The sequence below is a fragment of the Trichosurus vulpecula genome, chromosome 4 (genome assembly GCF_011100635.1).
Source record: "Trichosurus vulpecula isolate mTriVul1 chromosome 4, mTriVul1.pri, whole genome shotgun sequence".
Lineage (NCBI taxonomy): Eukaryota > Metazoa > Chordata > Mammalia > Diprotodontia > Phalangeridae > Trichosurus > Trichosurus vulpecula.
In genome coordinates this window covers 70192309-70219233 of record NC_050576.1, presented here as the reverse complement: position 1 = coordinate 70219233, position 26925 = coordinate 70192309, and the positions used below count along the sequence as shown (strand labels likewise).

The 26925-nt window shown below is 37.4% G+C and overlaps 1 protein-coding gene across 5 annotated transcripts in view; it reads left to right on the top strand.

Moving 5' to 3' along the window:
* The window catches only part of COP1 (COP1 E3 ubiquitin ligase), a 267564-nt gene that overhangs the window by 6274 nt on the left and 234365 nt on the right, over nucleotides 1–26925 (top strand). For all 5 annotated transcript variants that reach the window (XM_036757414.1, XM_036757417.1, XM_036757413.1 and 2 more), the window contains exons 2-3: nucleotides 13488–13547; nucleotides 21537–21634. In XM_036757414.1, coding sequence (XP_036613309.1) covers nucleotides 13488–13547; nucleotides 21537–21634 — 158 coding nt within the window. The remainder of the gene's footprint in view (nucleotides 1–13487; nucleotides 13548–21536; nucleotides 21635–26925) is intronic.

The following is a 26925-nucleotide window of genomic DNA, read 5'->3' as shown; positions in this document are numbered from 1 at the left end:
TTCAGTTTTGATCCTTCAGTTCTTTCCCAGGCCACCAATCCTTCAATGGGTCCACTTTCTTCCTTTTCTTATTTTGATCCCTTATTGAACCAGTTCAACTCTGCGCTGTCATTTTCTCTCAAGTTCCTTGCCCCGCTTACATATTGCTGATTTTCCCCTGCCAAATCCCATCCTTGGATTTCTCTTACCATCTGCTGTCTTTGCTCCTATGTGTTGCTAAACGAAGGTGTAGAAAATTTTTCTTACCAAACTGTACTGACCGGATCCACTACAAATTTATGTTACATAATCCCAACTGGGCCCTCACTACAGCAAAGCAATCCTTTTATTCCTCCATCTCACTGAAGGTGGCTTTTCCAAACCTTTTCATTGCTCCTCATACTTTACATGAGTACTGACCTTATTCTCTCAGCTGAGAATCTTGTTATGTATTTCACTGAAAATATTGAAGCCATTAATGGAGAACTGCTTTTCCCTTTTTTGTCTCACACCACTCCAGTGCCTTCTGGCACTGTCTCTTCCTTCACTCTCATCTCACATGAAGAGTGCACTTTCCCCTTGCCAAAGCAAACCCCTTTATACATGTGAGCCCCATCCCATCTTCTCTACCATATTGCCGCCTTTATCATTTCAACTCATTAATCTTCTATCTCTTCTTGTCTCCTGGCTGCTTCCCTGCTTCTTACAAATATGCATATGTCTTTTCATTTATTTCTGCTCTTGTCCTAAATCTGGCTTTCCTTTTTGTGGCTAAACTTTATGAGAAGTCTGTCTACAATTAGTACCTCTACTTCCTTTATTCTTCCTCTTTTTTAACTCTGCAGTCTGGCGTTTAGCCTCATCATTCAGTTGAAACTGGTTTATTCAAAGATACCAGTTATCTCTTCTTTGCCTAATCTAATGACCATTTCTCATTCTCCATCCTTCTTCACCCCTCTTCAATCTTTGACACTGTTGATCATCCTCTTCTCTTTGATATTCTCTTTTGTCTAGATTTTCATGGCACAATTCTCTCCTTTTCTCCTACCTAACAGACCAATCCTTCTTATTCTCCCTTTCTATATCTTCATCCAGGTTGTGTCCACTTAGTGTCAGTGTCCCCCAGTTTTCTGTCATGGGCCTGCTTCTCCCTCTATACTATTTGGCTTGGTGATCTTACCAACTCACATGGATTCAATTTTTGGAAATCTTGTGTGGATCATCCTCACATCTATTTATCCAACTGTAACCTCTTTCCTGATACCTCACATCTCTGGCTGCCTATTGGACATCTGGAACTAGATGTCTTGCAGATATCTTAAACTGCACATGATTAAGTTGAGGCAGCTAGGTGGCACAGCCAATAGAGTGTTGGACTTGCAGTCAGGAAGATCCAAGTTTAAATATTGCCCCAGACACTTACTAGCTATGTGGCCTTGAACAAGTTACTTAACCTCTCTCTGCCTCAGTTTCCTCATTTGTAAAATGAGGAAAACATCTTCCAGATATATTGGGAGGATAAAATGAGATCATATTTGTACACTGCTTTGCAAACTTTAAAACGCTATATAAATTCTGGTTATTATTATGTCCAAAACAAAATTCATCATGTTCCTTCCAAGTCTTGACCTTTGCAACTGTAGTGTCATCTGTGTTGGCTCTGATATACACTTCCTTCTCTTTCCTCTGATACTGTTATTAACACCTTGGTTCAGACCCTCATTACCTCATACCTGGACTGTTTCAATAGAACTTCTGTTTGGCCTCCCTGCTTCAAGTTTCTTCCCACTCTAGTATATCCTCAAATGTCAAATTGATTTTCTTAAAGAGCAGGTGTGATTTTATTGTTCCCTAACAAACTCCAGTTGCTTGCTGTTACCTCCAGGATCAAATATAAAGTCCTCCATTTGGCTTCCAAAATTCTTTCTAACCTGGCCGCCTCGTACCTTTCCAGTCTTCTTACATTTTATTTCTATCCATATACTTTGTAATCCTGGGTTTCTTTGCACAAGTAGCTCCATCTCCTAACTCTAGGCATTTTCACTAACCTAGAATTCATCCCATGCCTCGAGTTCCCTCCCTCTTTGTCTCTGTGCCTCCTGGTTTCCCTGGCTTCTTTCAAGTCTCAGCTCAAATCCCACTTTGTGCTAAAAGCCTTTCCTAGTCCTTCTTTAGTGTTCTTTCTTTCAAAGATTATGTTCAATTTGGCCTGTATATCTTGTTTATACCTCCACCCGCATTAGATTGTGAGCTTTTTGAGGACAGGGACAGTTTTTGTCTGTGTATCCCCAGCATTTAGTACAGTGTGTGGCACATAGTGGGTGCTTATTAAATACTTGTTAATGTAACATGTATTAATGGAAGTCTCTTTTAGGTATGAGACTAGATTCTATCCCTTCTAACTCTCAAATTCTATTACTATCCCTTCTAATTCTCAAATTCTGTTTCACATTTTTACACTGTTACTATACTCTACTAAATTCCGTTTCATTAGATTGGATTTATCATTCTAGGCTGTTGAGGTTATTTTTGATCTTGATCTTGACTCTTAGCTATGTGTCCTAGGGATAAAAGGTGTTGGGTAGTTCTCCCCATCATCCACTATCATTGTCTCATCCATTTAGCAGCAGTTCTTTTCTTCGGAACTTTAACAAAAGATCTTTCTTCAGCATTTCATTCTTAAGTACTTCCTAGCCCTCTTGGGCTTCCTCATCTGCAAAATTTTAGGCCATGGGATAACATTTCTTTGAACCCTTTGAAATTTGCTTTCTTACATCTAAGGTACATGTCAGACCATCCTTCACTTTAACCATTTCCCACTAATTCTAAGGTAGAGTGGGCCATCCTTCCCAGGTTTCTTATTGCTTATATTTCCTAAGTCAATTCTTCCTTGTTGATCAGAATCAGGTCTAGAATAGGTGTACCCTCTACTTGGTTTCTCCACTCTTTGATGTATGTACCAAGAATTTCTTTTCTGTTTTGCTTTTGGCAGAAAAAGAGTAATAGGGTGGAGGGAGGGTTGGGAGGGAGCATAAAAAGAATTCCATAAGATTTTTTCACACTTGAGTTTCCCATCAATTATCTTTACACAGATTGCTCCCAGATCTTTATATTCAGCCTTAATTTCTTGTATTATCCAGTCCCACATATCTCTACTATGATGACTTGTAGGCATCTTAGTCAGTCAGTAAGCATTCATTAAATTCCTACTATGTGCCAGGAACTGTGCTCAGCACTGGGGAAACAAAATATGAAAAAGATAGTCCCTGCCCTCAAGGAGCTTACAATCTAATGGGGGTGGGGGTGAGGGTGGGAAGGAACCAACACATAAAAAGTAGCACGAAAGTGTGTGGAGTCCAGTCCAGGGAGTCTAAGCAGGTGGGAAATGAAGAGGTGACTGGCCTGGGTGCTCATATTCAATGCCTTTCACAAACTGACCCCAGTGTATCTTTCTGGCTTTATTATGCACTATTCTATCACATGTCTCTTTGTACTCCTTTCTAATTATCACCTCTTGGAATCCCTTGCTTCCAACTCTGCTCAAGTGCCACTTTCTTCATGAAACCTTCCCTGATTCTTCCGTCTGCTAGTACCCTCTTCCCTCAGAATTACTCTATATTTATTTGTTATATACTTGTATGTACATGTTGTCTCTTGAGAATGTAATCTCCTTGAGGCAAGAACTGTTTCATCTTTATCTTTATATCTCCATCATCTAGCACAGTACCTGGCACATGGTATTTCATAAATGGTTTTTTTCATTAATGTTCAAAATAAGTTATCTTAGTCCCTTCTAGTTCCTTCCCTGTTTTTGTTGATTACTTTCCTTCCTACTAACCCAAGGTAGGAACCTTTGTGATAGTCTCGAGTCTTCTTTCCTTTTACCCTTCCATGTCTAGTCAGTTGTCAAGTTATATAACATCTACCTCCACAACATCTTTTGTATCCTCTCTAGTCATATAGGTATCAACCCTAATTCTGGGTCTCATCGCTGCCTGTCAGGATTGTTGCAGTAGCCTCCTATTGATCTTTCTGCTTTCATTCTTTCCCCTCTCTAATCCATTATTCACTACAGCTGCCAGAATAACCATTTTAAGGCACAGGTGTGATCATGATGCCCTCCCCGCCACCCCAACCTGCAGAGGCTACCTATTGTTTCTAGGATAAAATCCAAAGTACTTAATACTTTGGCATTCACAGTCTTCCACTCTCTGGTCCTAGGCTATCCTTCTAGCCTTTCTCTTCATACATTCTGTGTTCCAGCCAAACTGGATTATTAGTCATTCCTTGAACTTGTTAGTCTATCTCTCACCTTCTTACATTTGTACCAGAATACTCTGTCACTTAGGCTTTGTCTTTTGGAAATCCTTATCTTCCTTCCAGGTTCAGCTCAGTTTTCAAGTCCATCTCAGACGTCTTGCTGTGATTGCCCTCTCCCTCCTCAAAATTCTGTTCTATTTCATTGTGTATATATTGTGCCCAGAAGTGGAATGTAAGAGTAGGGACTGTTTGTTTTCATATCTTTAGATCTGAGCACAATGCCTTGTGCGTAGGCATTTGGTAAAAATAAAGACCAAAATGAATTAATCTGAATTTATAGGGGTGGTATCATAGGCTCAGAGAGATTGCTGCTTGACCATATTCATCTAGTAAGTGCTTTAGCTGAAATTTGAATCCAGGTGTTATTTCAATCCAGTTCTTTTTCCACTACAATATACCACTTCTATATTGTACATTTCCCTTTAAAACCCTACAGAACTAGGAAGGAGCTGGCAGTTTTGTTTCTGTCTTAAAGGTAACTATCTAAAGATACAAGGATTGACACTTATTCTAGAGATCACATGTATATTCAGTGAAAGGGGTAGGGCTACACTCTTATTCTTTTCTGACTAAGAAGTAAAATGCTCTTTCTGCTAGCCTGTGTTGCTTTCCTCTAACACAGGAGAAGGGGTCAGTAGAATATTAAAGTGTGGGTTTTTTTTGAAATTGTAAAATAATAAATGCCAAGAAAGCCAGGAAGCAGTTGAGATAATAATAGGAGAAATCATATTCAGTTCAATTCAATAAACATTTATTAAAATATTTGGTATTTTCAGTGTATGATGCCAGGTACTTAGGATACAAATAGGTAAATAATATAATTACTTCCACCAAGAAGGGAGTCACATAGTCTAATAAAAGGGATATTACATGTATAAAAGTAAGTAAGACAAAAATTAGAACTTGATAAGGGGTAAAGGAGAGTGCCAGGCAAAGTACTAAAAAATAATTTGACAGCTTAGATCACTTTAATGGGTAGGGATCAGGGTAGGCTTCATAGAGAAAGTACTATCTGATCTAGTCCTTGAAAGAATGAAGCTTTCAACAGGTGGAAATGTGGAGGCAGTATGTTCCAGGAGTGATTCATGGTACTTTAAGGAAATTGAGATGAATATTGGACCCTACATGCCTCAGAATTGACCTTGGTCCCAGCCTTATGATGCTTCTTTCTGCTACTTAGAACTCTAAAAAGTGAAAGCTGAGTCCTTATATTACTTTTGAGCTCTAGAACCCTGAAGATACCTGGAATTACAGAATTTTTAGAGCTAGAAGGATCCTCAAAAAGTCACCTGTTGATTTCAGCATCACTTTTACAATGGAAAAGAATTGGTGTCTGGGCCTCAGCGTGCTCATCTGTAAACCAGGGGATAATAACACCCGTCTCATAGGACTGTTGCCAGTGAAGATTAAATGAAAGTTCTTTTTGAAGTATTACTCCCCTGAGGCTGTGCTATGGCAGGGAGGGGGCAGGTGAGATGCTTGCTCATCCCAGGATAAGAGGGAGAGAGAGAGAGAGAGAGAGACAGACAGACAGATACACACACACACACACACACACACACACACACACACACACACGAGAATGCTAGGCCTCTCTTCCTGAGAGAGTTGGGCCACTGGTGAATAACATGAATGAATGATTATAGCAGTAATTGAGTACTTTCTACATGCAAAAGCACTGTGCTGGGAATACAAAAGGAAAAGGAATGGGGGAGACTTGACAAATGGAAGATTTCAGCTGCAAATCAAATGGAAAGGTCCCTTGTTTCTGAGGGTGCAGTGGCAAAGCAGATGGGTAATACCTCTTCTTTAGTATCAGATACACTGATAAAATCATACCATTTTCCGATGTTGAAACATTTGACAATGTCAAAGATTTTAGTGACTAGAACTTTCTTTCCTGGTCTTTAGTAGCTGTGGCTATAGCATTTGCAGAAGCAATTGCCAGGCTGTATCTTCACAGGGGTTGCTTCCTAGGTTGATGATTGTGGGCACTGGACTGGATGCTTTACTATTCCAAAAACTCTTGGGCCTAGGGTCCTGGATTGTCTCGAAAGACTCTGAGGTGAGATGATACTCAAGTGGTGGTAGTGATTTGACTTGCCTGGTACCTGCTGCCTCTTTTCCCTCTCTCAGGGTACCACACTGCTTTAGATAGGCTGGCTTGCTTGTCCTGTGAATGTCAGTTGGTGGGGATGATTGATCTCTTCCTTATAGAATTGGCTCCACTGAAGAGTAGATCCTGGGACTGGGATAAAGACTTAGGCCATTTGAAACCTTTTCTTACTTGTTTTTGCTATTATCCATGAAGAAAAGTGACCTGTGAGGATACTGCTGATTAAAAGACAAATTGTTCCTCAAATTTGGTGTGTTACTTTGTGAGCAAGAGGGGCATTTTTTTTTCAGTTTGTAAAGATGTAGAATATTTGATACGGGAACATCACCAGAACTGTGTATGTATGTGTGTAGAGAGATAAAGAAAGAGAAAGAGAGAGCAAGTGAGCATGCGCGCGCACACACACACATATTTGGTCATAGCAATCCATGCAATTTGCTTACTATTTGGTCTTTGAGGGATTCTGATCTTCCCTGGTCAGTGAGGCTCTCTTGCCTGTGATATCATGGATCTTTGCAATATTGAAGCATGTGGGTGAACATCTAAGAAAGGCACTAGGACACTCTGGTTAGTGCTAGGGAAATAGTTCTCTCTAGGAAGTTTGATAATTAGATCAAAATCTTCATAATTAAAAAATTAAGGGTGAAAAATCAGATTCAGTTACATAGAAAAATTCTCCAAATCACTAATAACTAGAGAAATGCAAATTTAAAGGAACTCTGAGGTTCCATCTCATACCCAACAAATAGGCAAAAAATGGCAAATGTCGGAAGAGCTGCAGGAAAATAGGAAGACTAATGAATTGTTGATGGAGCCATAAACTGGTCCACCTATTCTGGAAAGCAGTTTAGAACTATAAACCAAAAGTCATGAAATTAAGACTGTGTCCTCTGATTCAAAAATATCACTAACTAGACCTGTATTCATAGAGATGAAAGAGGAAAAGAATCCACATATATAAAACTATTTACAGCAAATCTTTTTTGTAGGGGCAGAAGGCTGGAAACTAAGGGAGTACTCAATTGGAGAACTGCTAAGCAAATTATATGGAAGTAATGGGATGCTATTGTACCAAAAAAAAAAAAAGGATAGAAGGGATGGATTTAGATAAACTTGGTATAGCTTTTATGAACTATGTAGAGTGAAGTGAGCAGAACCACTGTAAAGACAAACCACTTTGAGAGACTTAAGAACTCTGATCAATGTAATGACCAATCAGAATTTCAGAGGATCAGTGAGGTAACATGTTCTTTTTCTGATAGATTAGAAACTCAAAATGTAAGGTGATAGGCTTTTGCTTATGGCCAATTCAGGAATTTGTTTTGTTTGACTATTCACATTATTACAAGGGTTTGGTTTCCATCCCCGCCCCCCCCCGCCAAAGTGGGATGAGAGGTAGGAAGAAAAGAAAATAAATGCTTATTAATTTTTAAAAGTTGTTTATGCTCTTAATAGATACCTAATTACCATCATTCTGGCTTTATTAGATATATGGACAGAGAGCAATATTTAAGACACAGAGACAAAAAGCTGCTGAAAACCATTTGTACTATTACACTATATTCTCTAAACCGTTCCTCTGATCATTACTTGCAAGTTCTTTTTGGGAACGCTAAAATCTTCCATTTGGTCAACAAGTATAGCTGAGCTAAATTTTGCTAACACATGATTGATTAATGCTATGTTTCTGATTTGCCTTATATGTCACTTTATCCTACCTTTTTTATGCCATGGTCAGTGCAGATGAATGTGCTCAAGTAATGCAAAGCCCAATTTCAAAATTGTACAGCTTAAGTTTTGAGCACGTAATTGAAACACAGGCTTGTTAATTTATAGTTATCTTGATTCTTTCCAAAAATTATTTTGTCAATTTGTCAGTACCAATTTATGCTAATCATATTTTTTTTTCCTTCAGAGAACAGGATGCCTTCTGTATAACCAAAGTCAGAACCAATGAAATTTTCTGTTGCTGTGTCTAGCAAGAAATCTTGTATGATTTTAAGATACACCTTGTTGCAGCAAGTCTTTTTTAAATAGGCGAACAATAAATGAGGATTCTCATCTAACTGTATCTTTGAGTCAATTTTCTAACTATAAATATTTATAGTCAGCTATAGAACATAAACAAGTGGTAGGATGTTAAGGTGGAAATGTCCAGGCAAGTCACAGGCAATGTTATTGAGATGAGAGCTAAAGAGATACAGTCAGTACACCATAAAAATTCTTCCTACGTACTTAATTCTTGGTATCAGGTTAGCATATTTGAAAAGGCTTTCAGAAAGTTTAGAAATAATATTATGAATGTGCCTGAATAGATAGAGCTTACTTGAATATTTCTTTGTCAAATAATTTCAGAGAACAAATCTCTGAAGCCAAACCATGAAATTAGAGTGATAAACCTTAAAAAATTATATAAGAATTATATTACCATTAATTCACCTCACCAATTCAATTCAGTTAAGTATCTACTACTATGTGCCAATCACCATGCCAGGTGACAAATATAAAAGCAAAAAGTAAAAGGTCTCTGTCCTATAGGTACTTAATCTCCTGCTGGGGGAGAAAAAGGGGAAGGTGAGGAGGAAAAGTAGGATAATGAAATGGTATAAATATATATATATATAATATATATGGACAGATATGCATACATACATACATACACACATACAAAACACACAAGGTAACTGGGAGAGGGGATGGCACTAATAACTAGGGAAATCAAGGAAAGGCTTCTTATATGAGGAAGAACCCAATTATAAGTGAAGGTGAACAGTGAAAGCATTCCTGACATATTGGACACCCTATGAAAAGACAGAGAGATAAGTAATGGATTTTGTTCAAGCTACAAAAAGCAAAATAATGGTCAATAAACCAATGCCCTGGACCTGAAGTCAGAGGATCTAGGGTTGAATTCTGACTTGCTACTACTTGCCAAAGCCTATTAAGTCATTTCATTTCTCTGGGCCTCAGTTTCCTCATCGGTAAAAAACAAGGGTGGACCTCAAAGTTTAATTCCAGCTCTAATGTCTAGATGATTTTTAAGGTTCCTTTTAGCTCCAAATTTTATACTGCTATATTAAAAGTAAAAGTTGACACAATTCAAATTCTGTACACTTTTTTTGTGAATAACATATTTAGGCCCTAGAGGCAAGTAGAAAAAAAGCAATTCTCTTCAGATGTCCAGAAGTCATTTACAATGGCATTTAGATTTGAGCATCCTATAATCAACATCTGGTTCATGTGGTGTAAGACTAAAAGATTCAGCAGGAAAAACAATTCACAAAATAACTAAATCATATCCAAGATAGAAAACTTCACATATTCATCATATACTGAATATCACAGTACAAACTAAACAGACTCTATGTGAAATTGGTTTTTAAGTTCCACAAAGATTAAGAATAAAAATATTCACAATATCAACTTACAAATAAGTGATACATTTTTGACAATAAGAATGCCTAGCACAAATTTAAAGATATGAAACAATAACAGGAAGAAAATATAAAAACTTTGTTTTTACAACATGGAAATTTTTCTGCATCTAAGAGCGGTAACAGTTTTAATGGAAAAGTTTCATCAAACCAACAGTAAGACAGTGTCTTGTTGAGAAAGAACAAACTAGCTTTTTGCAACTGTAGTTATTTTAGGTGTTTGAAGAACAACCATTCAATTTCAGTACCTGAGCAAAGCCTTTTAATGAGGGAAAATAAGTATTTATCTATTGCCTATGTGCCAAGAATTGTGCTAAGTGCTTTACATTTGATTACCAAGCAAACTATTTTCTAAGACAAGGAAATGGAGTGTTCTGGTTAATGACCTTCTTGATGTTTCTTAAACAAAACACTGCATTTTCTGACTGTATGCATTTTTGCTGGCTAACCCCCATGCTTGAAATATTCTCCCTCATCTTTACCTTCCTGACTTCCTTCAAGTCTGAGATAAAATCTCACCTTCTAGAGGAAGCCTTTCTCAATCCTCCTTAACTCTAGTGCCTTCCTTATGTTGATTTTTTTCCCCCAATTTATCCTGTGTATACCTTGTTTCCATGTTTTCTCTGCAATTAGATTGTGAACTTCTTGAAAGAACTGTCTTTAATTGGCTTATAGTAGGTGCTTATAAATGCTTATTGAATAACTGACTGAAATATATTACTTATTGTCAGTTATATAGTTCTTTAAAATTTGCACAGTCCTTTACCATCATTCTGGTATTTGAGCCTCATAACATTCATAATAGTGGCTTTTCCAAACCTTTTCATTTTTTTCTCAATCCTCCAATGGCTCCCACTCCCCTCATTCATTGAGGCTGAGAATCTTGCCTCACATTTCCCTGAAAAAATTGAGAGTTCTTTCTTCTCCCCTCCTGCTTATGTCACCTTACTCATGTGCCTTCTGGAACTATCTCTTCCTTCCCCTTTCTCATATGACAAGGATACCCTTCTTGTTAATGCCAACCCCTCTACATGAACAAATCATCTAATTCCATCCCATCTTTTCTAGCAGATTGCCTTGTCTATCATCTCCACTCTCTCATTAATCTTTCATCTTTTCCTGTCTGTTGGCTCTTTCCCTACTGCCTACTCACTCATCTCTCCTATCCTCAAAAAACCCTCCTAACTTGATCTGTCCCCCTACCTTGCCAGCTATTGTCTTAAATCTTCCCTTTTGTGGCTAAACTTGAGAATGCCATCTACAATTGATACCTTTATTTCTCCTTTTGCCCTCTTCTTAACTGTTGGTTCTCTGAAGTTTTCTTCCAACCTTATCTAACGGAAATGATTTTTTTCCATAGTTAGCAATGATCTTTTAACTGTCAAACCTGGTAGCATTTTCTCATCCAGCCTTTGACACTGGAGAGATCACCTTCTTCACCTCGATATTCTCTTCTCTCTAGGTTTTCATAACCCTGCTGTCACCTGTTTCTGTTGGCACCTAGCTAACCATTCCTTCTTAGGATGATTTGTTGGATATTTGTCTGGGTCATACCCACTAACCTGAGGCTCTGTCTTAGGCCCTCATCTCCTCTTTTTTTCCTCCTATTCTACTTGGCTTGATGATTTCATTGCCTCCCATGGATTCAGTTGTTATCTCTACATTGACAATTCTCAGATCTACTTATCTAGTCCTAACTTCTCTCCTTGGCTTCAATCCTATATCTCTAGTTGCCTGTTGGACATCTGCAATTGAATGTGACATAGATATATTAAACTTGCCATTTCCAAAATGGAATTGATTATCTTTCTCACCAAGCCCTCCCCTCTTCTGAACTTTCCTATATCTGTTATGTTGTTATGTTATGGTCTGAGAGGACCACCATCCTTGAAGTCACCTAGGATTATAACCTAGGTGTTGACTCCTCACTCAACCTCACCTCTCTGTGTCCAGTTAATTACCAAGTTTTGTCTATTCTACCTTTGCAGTGTGCCCCTTTATTTGCTTTTATTTGCTTTGCTTTTATATCCTTCTTTATCTGCTTGGGCACTGCTGCCATTTTGGTGCAGGCCCTCATTATCTCATTCCAGAACTGTAGCACCAGCCTTCAAGTTAGTTTCTCTGCCTGAAATCTCTCCTTGCTCCAGTCTATCCTTCACTCAGCTGTCTAATTTATTTTTCTAAAGAGAAGGTCTGACCATGTCAAACTCCTTTTTAGTGAATTTCAGTGGCTCTCTCTATTCCCTCCAAAGAAATGTAAGATTATTATTATTATTATTTTTTTGGTATCAAAGCCCTTCATAATCTGCACCCCTCCTACCTTTATAGTCTCCTTATACCTATTTCCTTACCCCAGGTACTGTGGGTTCCATGACTGTTGTCTCCTTGTTTTTCCTTGTGTAAGACACAACATTTCCTGACTTCAGATAGTTTCACCATACTTTTTCACATCTGTTCCTCTCTGAAGAATTTTCTCCTTAATCTCCTCCTCTAGGATTCCTTGAAGTTCTAGCTAAAATCTTACCTTTTACAAGAATCCTGTCCCAATCCCCCCTTAAATATAATTCTTCCCCACTATTGCTTATCTCCAGTTCATTCTGTGTGAATCTTGTTTGTACCTAGTTTTTTGGATGTTTTCTATCCCAGTGAACCATGAGCTCCTTGAGAGCAGGGACTGGTTTTTGTCTTTCTTATATCCCCAGTGTTTTGCATTGTGCCTGGCACCTAGTAGGATCTTTGATCAACTGACTGACAGTAATCTTATGAAGAAGATTGTACAGATATTATTTTCCCCATTTTACAGGGGGAGGAGCCAGCCTCAGGAGGGTCAAGACATACTGCTAATGAGTAGTGGAAATAGAAATGGAGCCTAGATCTTCTGACTTCCAATCTAGTTCTTTCATTATCTACTATTTATACTGCTTCTCAAAGCAATAGCTAAAGGAGAGCTAGAATAAATGTGGATGGCTTAAAGGTCAAAGAAATGGAATACAACAAAAGTATAATGCTTTTTAAGATTTACAAAGAACTTAGCATACCATTTGATCCTACAGCAACCCTTTGAGGTAGGTGCTATTTTTATGCCCATCTTATAGAGGTAGAGCCTGATGCTTTATGAGATTAAGTGGTTTGCTTGTGGGCACACAGTTAATACTGTCAGTCAGAATTAGAACCCAAGTGTCTCTTGATTACCATCTCAGTGCTTTTTCCATTATATATCACTGGTTTTCTTCTTATCACCATTTTTCAGATGGGAAAGGTCTTAGAGTGAGAGGTCTGTGGTCAGACACTTATTAAGTATATGAGATGAGATTTGAACCCAAGTCTTTTCTCATTCCTGTGTCCAGTACTACTTCCAGAATACCACATGGCCTCTGAAAACATTATTCACTTTATTGTAATGCAGAAGGGATTTCAAGCTTTTATGCTTCTTTGGGATCAGCATCATGAACATCAGTTATATTTATAGAGGTGAACTTTGGAAATTGAAGTTAATTAAAGTTTATAGGCATCCTGAAAATCATGCTTTTTGTTATTTTCCTGATATTGTCACTGATTCTTCTTTAAAATTGTGCTGTTTTGTGCTTGCTTAAAAAAAAACCAAACTTTTGTCATGTTAATTTTTTGCTTTCTTTTAGCCCCATCTGTTTTGATATGATTGAAGAAGCATACATGACGAAGTGTGGCCACAGTTTCTGGTAAGATACTTTTGTTTGTTGAAGTAGTGTTTTAGGGACTTCTAACGGAATTCACTCATTTTCCCAACTTACACATTGTTTACATTTCAGCAATTTCAAAGAAAAGTAAAAGTCCAGTTAAAGTGAGAAATCTTTTTGAAATAACTAGATTTACCTTAACCCTGCAGATTGATTTAAAAAAGTTTCCTGTCGTGTCTTTCACCTCAAGGCAGTCAATATAGATATGCTTGAATATAAGTACTGGTATTTAGCTTTTTTTGATAGTTCTTTCAGAATTCCTGTTTTATTTTCTATCAACTTGAACTTTTACCCTGGAGTTTTTAACCTTTAGTTTCTGTTTTGGGGTTATTAAGTGAATTTTAATTTTCTGCAGATTTAACTTGATAGCATTCTCAAATGATCTCATTGTTTCCATAGCAGTGTAGTTTGGGGTTATCAATTTACCACTTCTCCTTAAAGTTGGTTAAATGCTAAATTGAAAACTCTTAAGTATTCAAGATGGAATGGAGATGGGGAGAAGGAAGAAGCATTTATTTAGTATCTACTGTCTGTCAGGCACTGTGCTAAATGCTTTACAAATATTATCTCATTTGATCTTGACAGCTCTGGGAAGTGCTGTTATTATTTCCATTTTGCAGTTGAGGAAGCTGAGGAAAACAAATTAAGTGACTTGCCCTGGGCCACACAGCTAGTTGTTATCATCTGAGGCCAAATTCGGACTCAGATTTTCCTGACTCCAGGTTCAGTGCTTTATCCACTGTGCCACTCTGCCCCGATGACTTTTAAGCTAGAATCAAAAAGCAATTAGTAATTCCTAACTGTGTGTCAGGCACTCATAGTAGGAACTAGTTATTCTGAGACAAAAAATGAAAATCTCTACTTGCAAGAGGCTTAAATTTTAATTGGGAGGCAGCAAGTATATACAGAATAAATATAGAGAGAGTGAATATAAATCAATACAAAACAGTTATTCAGGGTATTTTGGGAGAAAAGACAAACAGTTGGAGGATCAAGAAATGCTTCTTATAGAAGTTGGTGCTTAACCTGCCTCTTGAGGGAAGAGAAGGATTGATTGAGGTAGAGATGAGGAGGGAGTATATTCCAGGAATTGTGAACTTCCTATGCAAATATCCAGAGCTTGACAATAGAGGAGGGGAATTAAGCCCAGTGTGGCTGGAGAGATAAGTACAGCTTATGAAGGGTTTTAAAAGTGAAACAGAGGAGTTTCTATTTTATCCTAAAGGAAATTGGAATCTATGGGAGTCCATCAGGTAAGACAGTAATAAGATCAGTTCTGCATTTAAGGAAAATCATTTTGAGAGTAATATATAGGTTGACCTGGAGTGGGGAAACCCTTGAGGTAGGTAGATCAATTAGGAGATTGATTCTAGATGACTAGTGCTGAGGGCCTAAATTTAAGGTAGTAGCTGTGTGATCAGAGAGGTCAGATGCAAGAAATATTGTAAAGGAAAAAATGGCAAGATTTGGCAAGTGCTTGGTTATGGGAAGTGAGAGTGTTAGGAATTAATGTTAAGATTATAGTCTTGGAAGCCTGGAATAGGTACGGTGCTTTTGAAAGAAATAGGGAAGTTTGGAACAGGGGTAGGTTTGGGAATGGGAAAAAGATGAGTTCTATTTTAGACATACTAAGTTTTAGATGATTCCACACTAGCACATCCGGTGTGAAATGTTCAATAGACAATTCCGTAGCTTAGGGATATTGTCAAGATGAGAATTTAATCATAGGTGTTAATGAATTTTCCAAGATATAGTACTTAGAGAAAAGAAAAAAAAAGAAGAAAGGAGGGCTTACCACAGAGCCTTGGGGAACACCTACAGTTAGGGGTGGGCATGCTGTATGTCATCCAGAAAAGAAGACTGAGGAGTAGTCAGGCAGATGAGAGGAGAACCCAAGGAGAGTACTGTTAGGAAAACCGAGACAAGAGTAGGAGCAGAGTGAAATGAAGCATGCAGAAATTAAGAAAGATCAGTACTAAGAAAAGACCATCACATTTGACATTTTAGAGATTATTTATAACTTTGGAGAGAGCAGTTCTAGTTGGAAGCCAAATTTGAAAGGGTGAGTAAGAGGGAGAGGAAATGGAGGCAGAATCTCTAAGAGTTTGACTAAGAAAAGGAGTGATATAGGATAATATCTTGAGAGTATGGTAGAGCCTAGTGAAGGTTTTTTTTTTTCTTTAAGGTTAAAGGAGATGGGTCAGTTTAAAGTAATGGGCAAGGAAACAGTATAGAGGAAAAGGTTAGAAGATATGAGGGGGGAAGTAGCTATAGAGAGGAAAGCCAGGAGGGAGAGGGGGAAGACAGGAAGAAAAGGGGTAGAGAGGTGGAGAGAGTTAAGAAGAGAGGGTGGGAGGAGGCATTTTGATTGTAATTGTAGTCATGTAGGCTGAAATGGGATCAAAGGCACAGAGACAATGGAGGGAGTGAAAGATAACGTCATGGGCTTTTGGGTTGAACTGAAGGGGAGGTTAGAGGACTTAAGTTGAATGGCCTAAGTTTTCTTTATAAAGAAAGTCTTTGGCATAATATATATTACATAATTACTTTTAGTTTGTATGATAATCTGGTTTATTAATTTGTTGCAATGTTTTATTTATCTTTTTTCTGCCACTTTTTAGATTATATTTCTTTTTCTTTTTCTTTCTTTTTTTTTTGCAGGGGGAAGGCAGGGCAACTGGGGTTAAGTGACTTGCCCAGGGTCACACAGCTAGTAAGTGTGGCAAATGTTTGAGGCCAGATTTGAACTCAGGTCCTTCTGACTCCAGGGCTGGTGCTCTACTCACTGCACCACCTAGCTGCCCCTAGATTATATTTCTTAAGGAAAGTATGAGATGTGTAAAATACTTTTAAACTTTAAAGCATTTCAAATTTTAGCTATTATTAATATCATTATTATTGTTGTTAAATGGCAGTTGATGCCATATATTTTGACTCAGATATGTGCCTTTTCTGTACATGGCACTGTGATAGGTTCTGGGTTATTCAAAGATGAAAAATGATATGGGTACTTTCCTTAAGGAGCTTGAATGAATTGACTGACTGAATCAATGAATGCGAAAGCATTTATTATGTACTTACTGTGTGTCAGGAACTATGCTAAGCACTAAGGATACAAATAAAAAAATGAGACAATCCTTGTCCTAAAGGAGCTTATATTCAAATAAGAGCAGGTAATAGCATTGTATAGCAGTTAGGCACAGTGCTTGGCAAATACTAAGTCCTATATAAATGTTAGTTGTTGTTGTTATTGTTATATTCCTGCTATTACATATAGGGTAGTATGGTAGTCAGGGAAAGGTGTTTTGGTCAGGTAAGACAATAGGGGTTGTAAATGAAATAATGGAGCAGTTGATTGATATGTCATTTCTAGAAAGCAGTGGTAATGGTGAATACCAGAGCAAGAAGTATGAAGTGTGCGGTTGGAGGAGAGCCAGAAGATGGCTGAGGGGAAATATTAGTAGGGTTCTTGCCAGTCAGGATCGTGTAGTCCCAAGGGAGGTATGCCATTCCTAAGTGACTTAGCTCTTCCAGATCATGATAGTCCAAGGGAGAAGCAAAAATCTGGAATGTTTCTGTAGAACTCACTACTAAGAATAACGAGATCTGGGTTCTATAATCCATATCCATAATAATATTTTAGAATCGTAGATGTAAAATTGAGAGGGACCACAGAGGACATCTAGTTCCATCCCCTCAATATATAAATGAGTAGATTGAGAGCCAGGAATGTTGGTCACACAGATAGTAAGCATCACAGGTAGTTTTGGAACCTAAGTCCTTTGATTCCAGAAATGGTGCTACTTCCCCTAGACCGTTTTGCTTTCTGCAACCTTAGGGGCTAAAAAACGGACCTTTTAAGTTCAGCGCCTGGCACATTGCCTTTCCTCTCCAACTTCTGCTGTCATAACAGGGTACTTCAGCATACATATTGATACTCCAAATATTTAACCTCCAAGTCCCTCAGCTTACTCATTTCTTATGACCTACTTCTCTACTTTACCTTAACTATACACAAATTATATACCTTGATCTTTTTGTCACCCACAAATGCAACATTTCCATGTTCCTTGAGCTTTGAAATTCACTTATTTGATCACAGTCTATTGTCACTTTACCTCACCTTCTGCTTTGCAATCCTATACCCTATTCTTTGTCCTCATAGTGCCCTCCAGTCTCTCAGTCCCTCAGTTCTTTCCCAAGGCATCAATCTTTTAGCGACACCACTGTCCTCCTTTCCTCAGCTTGACCCCTTGGTGAACCACTTCATCTCTACACTGTCATTTTCTCTCAAGATCCTTGCCCCTTATCATATTGCTGATCTTCCCCTGCCAAACCTTAACCTTAGATTATTCTCACCATCTGCCACCTTCACTCCTTTGTACATGCTGCTGAGATTTAAACTGGGGGCTTCTACGTTGAAGTCCATCACTTTTTCTACCATGCCAACACTGTTTCCTATACCTCTTTTTGCTTTGAGATAACTTTGAGATAATCATCTAAATAAATAACAGTAATTTTCTAGATATGTGATTTTAACTGTACTCTTTGTGAGTGAGCATTAAAACTTAGTTATGCAAAAATTAATGTTGGCTTCCTAAAGACAGAATCATACAACTATAGCAGAGCCAGGATGGCAGAGAAAAGGCAGCAATTTGCCTGAGCTCTCCCCAAAACTTCTCCAAACACCTTTAAATAATGCCATAAAACAATTCCTGTAGCAGCACAACCCAGAAAACGACAGGATGAAATAATTTTCCAGTCAAAGACAACTTAGAAGGTCAGCAGCAAAGGTTGGTCGCATTAGGGTGAGAGTGGAGTACAGTCCAGCGCAGGCTTTTCTGGTACAGACTGGGCCCCAGCAAACCACGAGCAGGTCTTGGGAACCACTGAATCTGCAGCAGCAGCTCTTAGCCCACAGACAATAAGGGAGTTGAACAACTGATCAGATGGAGATCACAGGGGTTTCTTTGCAGGCACTCTAGCTTTGCCCGTACTTGAATCTGGGTCGTGGTCCTAGGTGGCAGTCCCAGGGCAAGGAGGAGCACTAGCACACTAGAGCTTGTGGGCTGCAGTGGAGCAGAGACCTTCCTCATAGTTCCAGGGCAGAAAAGAATGCTTGTGGTCACTTGAAGACCAGAGCACAAGGCCAGGAGAGTAGTAAACACTCTCCTTAGATTATAACACCTTGGAAGAACCGAAAACTCACAGGTCCCTAGAAGTATCTCTGAAAACAGTTGCATAAAAACCCTGAAGCTTGGGACAGTGCACCCTCCACCCTGGAAGCAGAACCTCACTTTAACAAAGAGTTAAAAGTCAAGAAATAGACTGGAAAAATGAGCAGACAACAGAAAAACAAAATTCTGACCAAAGAGGATTTTGAAAATCAAGGGAGAAAAATAGAGGAAAAATTGGAAGAGAAATGAGAGTGATACAAGAAAATAAAAAAAAAGGGTCAACAGTTTGGTAAAGGAGACACACAAAAAAAATTGAAGAAAATAACACCTTAAAAAACAGACTTGGCCAAATGGTAAAAGAAGTACAAAAAAACCAATGAGAAGAAGAAAAGCAGAATTGGCCAAATGGAAAAGGAGGTACAAAATCCCAGTGAAGAAAATAATTCCTTAAAAATTAGAATTGAGCAAATGGAAGCTAATGACTTTATGAAAAATCAAGAAACAATAAAATAAAACCAAAAGAATGATAAAATAAAAGACAATGAGAAATACCTTATTGGATGGAATAACTGACCTGCAAAATAGATCAAGGAGAGATAATTTTAAAATTATTGAACTACCAGAAAGCCATGATCAAAAAAGGAGCCTAGACACCATCTAGAACCAGAGTATAAAATAGAAATTGAAAGATTCCACTGATCACTTCCTGAAAGAGATCCCCAAATGAAAACTCCAAGGAATACTGTAGCCAAATTCCAGAGCTCCCAGGTCAAGAAGAAAGTATTGTAAGTAGCCAGAAAGAAACAATTCAAGTATCATGGGACCACAGTTGGGATAACACAAGATTTCACAGCTTCTACATTAAAGGACTGGAGCTTATGGAATATGATGTTCTGGAGGGCAAAGGAACTAGGATTATAACCAAGAATCACCTACCCAGCAAAACTTGAGTATAATCTTTAATGGGAAAGAATTTCAACAAAATAGAGCACTTACAAGCATTCTTGATGAAAAGACCAGAGCAGAATAGAAAATTTGACTTTCAAATACAAAACTCAAGAGAAGCATAAAGAGGTAAACAGGAAAGAGAAATCATAAGGGACTTAATAAGGTTAAAGTGTTTGCATTCCTACATGGGAAGATGATACTTACAACATACAACTTTCTCATTATTAGGGCAGTTAGAAGGACTATGTATAGACAGAGGTCACAGGTGTGAGTTGAATATGAAAGGATGATATCTAAAAAAATTAAGAGGTGAGAGAAATGTACTGGGAGAAATGGAAAGGGAAAGGTAGAATGGGGCAAATTATCTCACATAAAAGAGGCAAGAAAAAGCTTTTATAGTGGAGGGGAAACTGGGGGAGGTGAGAGGGAGTGAATAAACCTTACTTTGATCAGAATTGGCTCAAAGAGAGGTAATAACATACATATTCAGTTGGTTATGGAAATCTGTCTTACCCTACAGGAAAGTCAGAGGGGAAGGGGATAACAAAAGATGGAGTGATAGAAGGGAGGACAGATTGGGGGAGGCGGTGGTCAGAAGCAAAACACTTTTGAGGAGGGACAGGTTGAAAGAAGAGAGAATAGAATAAATGGGGAAATACTATGGAGGGAATTGCAGTTAGCAATGATAACTGTGAAAAAAATTTTGAAGCAAATTTCTCTAATAAAGGCTTTATTTCTAAAACATAGAGAACTGAGTCACATTTATTAAAATAAGAGCCATTCTCCAATTGATAAATGATCCAAAGATATGAACAGTGTTCAAATGAAGTAATCAAAGCTATTTATAAGCTGTATGAAAAATTGCTCTAAATCACTATTGATTGGAGAAATGCAAATTAAAACAATTCCAAGGTCCTATCTTATACCTATTAGACTGGCTAGGAAAGGAAAATGACAAATGTTGGAGGGATGTGGGAAAAATGAAACATTAATGCACTGTTGGTGTAGTTGTGACCTGATTCAGCCATTCTGTAGAACAATTTGGAACTATGCCTAAAGGGCTATAAAACCCTTTGAACCTAGCAGTGCCACTTCTAGGTCTATATACCAAAGACATTTAAAAAAAAAACAAAAAGGAAAAGGACCTAGATATGCAAAAAGTATTATTATATCAGCTCTTTTCTGGTGGCAAAGAATTGGAAATTGAGGGGATGCTCATCAATTGGGGAAAGGCTGAACAAATTGTGGTACGTGATTGTGATGGAATGTTATTGTGCTATAAAAAATGATGAGGAGGATCCTCTCAGAAAAACCTGGAAAGACTTACAGAAGCTGTTGCAAAGTGATATGTACTGTGTACAAAGTAATATCAATACTGTAAGATGATCAACTGTGAATAACTTAGCTATTCTCAGCAATACAACGATCCAAGACGAATCTGAAGGACTTATGATGAAAAATGCTCTCCATCCCCAGAGAAAGAACTGATGGTGTCGAAATACAGATTGAAGCATACTTTTTAAACTTTATTTTTTCTTGAGGTTTTTTTGTGTCTGTGTTTTTCACAACATGACTAATATGAAAATATATTTTGCATCACTACACATGTATAACCTATATCGAATTGCTTGCCTTCTCAATGAGGCTGGGTGGGGAGGTAGAAGGGGAGAGAATTTGGAACTCAGTTTTTAAAATGAATGTTAAAAATTATTTCCATGTGTAATTGGAGAAAAATAAAAAGTATTAAACAAATTTTAAAAAATCATACAACTGACTATAACTTTTTTGCACATATAACATATGTCATTGATGTAATTTTTTTCTTTTTTTCTTTCCTTACCAATAGCTATAAATGTATCCATCAGAGCCTGGAAGACAATAATAGGTGTCCCAAGTGTAACTATGTTGTGGATAATATTGACCATCTTTATCCTAACTTCTTAGGTGAGTATTTGGAAATGATTTCTTTTAGATGCCACTCATTGTGTAGACCTGATAATTAGGATTTTGACTTTCTTAGAGATGCCAAGTTAGAGACAAATAACTGTAATATTTCATTGCTAGAACACTTGGCTATACTTGTTAGAAAAGCAATACTTTAACTGATTAAGCCTAAAACTAGTATTTTGTGCGATATCCTGGTTTTTTTTTTATAATGTATACATCTGATTAACGGATGTTGCTTTTTCCTTTGTCTCTTTCCATGACCTTGTATGTCTCTGTGTGTATATGTGTGCATTTTCATTCCTTTTTTGTCTTGTTCAGATAAGAATGGGATGATATAATACTGCTCCTCAGACCCTTTTCTTTCTTTATGTTTGTAGGCTTTTCTCCCTATGTGCCCCGTTTATCTGCAATACTAAGCTCCTGTCTTCTTCCTCATTTATTCCACAATGTGTTCTTTTTCTGTCCATTTTCTTTCATCTAAAAAAACACAGCAAAACCCAAAAGACCCTCATTCAGGCCCTGTTTTTGTTTTATTTCCTTCTGTCTGTAACCCTTGAGGACATAAGATTCTGAAGGGAGAATGAACTCCCTCATTAGAACACATCCCTTCTTCGTTCTTTAGTCCCCACCAGTAATTCCATGTATTTACCTTTCTGTGTTTCCTGGCCTATAAATTTTACATTTCATAATGTGTCTTCAGCTTTGGTATTTTCATCAAGAATTATGGAAAGTTCCCTATTCTATTAAAAGTCAGTTTTTCCTCCTGTAGGATTATACAGTTTTACAGGATAAGTTATTCTTGGGTTTAAGTGTTTATCTTTTGCCTTTTTGTATATTATATTCTATGATTTTTCTCTCCTTTATGTAAGTTGTGGCCAAGAGTTGTTTGATCATGACTATGGTTCCTTTTTATTTGAGTTTTTTTTTTCTGGAGGTTGAAGTATTTTTTTTTCTTTGCCTTTTGGCAAGATTAATATCTTTGCTATGACATTCCTGGGGCTTTTCTGTTTGTGGTTTCTTTCAATAGGTGATTGGTAGATTCTTTCTATTTTCATTTTGTTCCCTTGGGTCTAGTAGATCTGGAAAGCTTTATGATTTCTCAACAAGTTTTCTTTTTCTTTGTCTTTGTTTTCAAGGATTTTGGTGATTCTCAAATTTTCTCCTCCACTTGTTTTCTGAGTTAGTTTCATGGGGTAAATATTTTAAATTTCCTATTTTTTTTCATTTTAAGAATTTGTTTCTTTACAATGTCATTTTATAAATTGTTCTCTTGATTCTATTAATTTCATTCTGTATCATTTCATATTTTTCAGGATTCTCTGAAATTATCTCTTCCATTCTTATGGCAAAGTAACATCCTGCTAGTTTCATATGCTCTCCAGCATTTTCCTCAGACTATAAGAGAAAATATAAGGCATCCTCTTACAAGGGAGCATCAATTCTTGAAAATAAGGCTTTATTTGATCTCTTGAGCATCAGTCAGCCTGTTGTGATTTTTCTTTTTCTTCTTCCTGGAGTAGCTGTTGAGAAACTTGCCTACTTGACTTTCATTCAGGCAGCCATCATTTTAGGCAGGAAGTCTTGTCATCACTGCCCCTATCACCATCATCATTACTAGCTCTCCTTTTGTTTCTACTCCTTCATTAAAAAAAAAAAATTAAACCTCAACCTTCTTTGTAACAAATAAGCACAGTGAAGCAAAACAAATCCAAACAGTGGTCCTATCTGAAAATGTATGTCTCATTCTGTACCTTGAGTCCATTGCTTTTCTGTCAGGAGCCGGATAGCATGCATCGTCATTGATCTTTTGGAGTCATAGTTGGTCATCACACTGATCAGAATTCTAGTCTTTCAGAGTTGTTCCTTATTATAGTATTGTAGTTGTTGTATGTGTTGTTCTTCTGGTTCTGCTCATTTCACTCCGCATCAGTTCATAGGATCAAAGATTTAATACTTGAAGCCCAATGCCCTGATCTTATAGATGAGGAGACATTGATATGTTTGTATAAATATGGTTTTGCTGTATAAAGAAATAGTCCTTGTCCAAAGGATGTTGTTATTGTTGAGTTATTTTTCAATCGTGTTTGATTCTTCATGACCCTGTTTGGGCTTTTTCTTGGCAGAGATACTGGAGTGTTTTGTCATTTCTTTTTCCGGCTCATTCTACAGATGAGACTGAGGCAAACAGGGTTAAGTGACCTGTCCAGGATCACACAGCTAGTTAGTGTCTGAGGACAAAGTTGAACTCTAGAGGGGGAAACTTCTTGACTTCAGGCCTGGCACTCTATCCCGTGTGCTGCCCCAAATTGACAGGACCCTATAATTGGGAAGCAAAGACATAAAGACTTAAGACAAGTGACAGAGACAGAATTGTGCATTAGTATTATTTACTTGTATAAGTCCAAGTAATATAGTGTAGGCAAATCAAGAATAAGATAATATATAATGGGAGAATCCATTTTTTTGGTTTGTAGTTACTGTTCTTTTGTCCAAAGCCTTGGGATTATAGAGGTGAGTGAGTGAATGTGTGTGTGTGTTTGTGTGTGTGTGTACACATATGTGTGTTTATGTTTTGACACATCTGCTAAGGGGTTGGGAGTATGACTACTATGAAGTCAAGACACATGATTGGGATATTAGAGTTGTTGTTAGATGTTAGAGATCTTTGGTGTTAGATCTAATGATGTTAGAGATCTTTTAGGATTTTGAGGTCCATCAGAGGATCTTGAACTACTAGTTGGAGACAGTTTCTTTTCCTTCCTCTTCTCAAGGGGCTTCCTCTTCCCTCAAAAAGGATAAAATGAGACATGCATAAACAGTTCATATGAGAAAGTCCTAGGTATATCAATGTACTGCAAGGTTAATGAGTGATGTGGCAACCAAAGCAAGTCATACAATCTTTGGCTACATCATTAGAAGCATAGTGTCCAGAAGCATGTAGATAGTAATCCTGGTGCACTTTGCCATGGTCAGACCACATCTGAATTCTGTCCCTTTTAATAGTACAGTAATATTCCATTACATCTATAGACTGTAATTTGTTTAGTGATTCCCTAGTTGATGGGATGCCCTTAGTTTCCACTTTTTTGCTAAACCAAATGTGCTGCTATATTTTTAGACATATGGATCCTTTCGCTTTTTCTTTACTCTTTGTGAATTATATGCCTACTTGTCATATTATCCAGGCACATGTGTTGCATCTTTCTTCCCCTTATTTTCACTGTGAATACTCTTTTATAGGTACTCATTTCCATTCTCCTGGACTTTGGAAGTAGCTTTGTAACAGATCTTCTAGCCATCTCTTTCTTCACCTCCTTTAATCTATTCTTGATACTGTTAGTGAAATAATTTTTATGACATATAGCTCTGGTTATGTTATTCCTCTGATCAAAACACTTAAGTGGTTCGCTTTAAACTATTGAATAAAGTTCAAATACCTTTGCTTAATATTCCAAATTCCAAACCTTGAGTAACTTGCCTTCATCTGCTCTTTTTAACTCTGTCATGCACTTTCCTACCAGGTAATCTACATTCCAGCCGAACTGCTATACATACCTTATACTTAGCAGCCTCTGCTCACATTGTTCTTTCTATACCTGTGAAATACATTACACTTGTTCCTAACTGTTAAATTCTTTACCAGTCCTTTAAAATTTAACTCAAATGACACCTCTTCTAAGAATCCTTTTCTTGTTCTCACCTACCACCTTAGGTGGAAATGAGCATTTTATCTAGGAACTTCACATAGCACTTTGTTTATACTGTTCTTGTTCACTTAATGTAGTTTCAAAAAAAAACTTATCTTCTTATTTGTTATATCTTTTGATACTCCTGTAAGATCCACAAGAGCATATCTTATTTAAACTTTTATGTCTAGAACAGTGCTCTGTACACAGTAGGCAAAGAACAGTTAAAATATTGAATTATCTTTTTACCCTTTAATTCTTATAACTAATTGACGTTACATAAACTCTTATGCATCAATCAGGGGTGTTATGATATGAGAGTATTAACTGAGAAGAGCTTTCTTGTGTGACACGTGATTAAAAGTTAAATTTACAGTCCCTCAACATTTGCAGGGGTTAGGGACACAAGACCTCTACAATTGTGAAAAACTATGGGTACCTCTAGGCCCCACCCCTCATCATATTTAACAAATAAAACAAGTAAAGCAACACATTGCACCCATAAAAAGTTGTAGTTTCTATGAGAGATTAGTATTTTGTGTACTATTCAGTCTTCACAGCCATCAGTGTTGCAACAATAACTGCTTCACAAATTTCCTTCTTCTATGCACAAGATACAAAGATCATTGCTGAAGAAAATCATGTGACTGAGTCTGGATGGTAGAGAGACAAAGAGGAGGTATTGCCAGAGTGTGGAGCCTGTAGTTCTTTAGCTCTCTGAAACTTTTAACAAAATTTAGCTTCATAATAAATATATGTATATATATTTATGGTAGTAAATGATAAAGTTGATTGATAAATACAGTATTTACGCATTTATGACTTGCCGAATTTTTTTAGTTTTCTTTACATACATGCATCATTTGTAATTTTCTTCACTATGCTTCAAATCTCCAAACGTTCCCATTTAATTATCAATGGCCAACTCTTGAATAACCAAAACCACAAATGTGAGACCTTTGCATGTCAAGGGATACCTTTATTTGTAATAGGAGCAGAAGTTAGTTTACTGGTAATTACTAATGATATATAGTTAGGGCTTCACCTAGTCAATAAACAGATATCTTTCCAAATTAACTCTATGAAAGGTGATCTTGCTAATTGCATTAGCAATTAGCAGTAAGTCAGACTATAATATAACAATTACAATCATGTAATCTTAGAATTGGAATTAAGTCAGTCCAAGACGTACCAGAATAAGGTCCCCTTCTATAAAATAATTTGACAAATCCTGCTTTTCTTTGGAAACTGCTAGGGTCTTGACCAGCAAGTTGCCCTATCTCAGTACGCAATGATGAGGCGGGAGCAAAGATGGTTATAACTCCAATTTATTGGAAGCCATTATCCATTTTTATAGGTTTTTGCACTACGTAAGCAGGGGCAGGTGTTCAAGGGGGTGAAGGCATGGGAAAAAAGAGATGTGCTTCAGTAATGTATTGTTGCACTTAGATTAGATGTAAGTAGCGATATCTGGTGGGAAGAATCTGGATTATTATAAACTATATTGCCTACAAGCGTATGGGAAAACTAGGGTTGTGGTAAGGTGGATTCCATAGGAGTATGGGAACAGGAGGGGAGTGCTATTCTACAGTGACAGGGAAG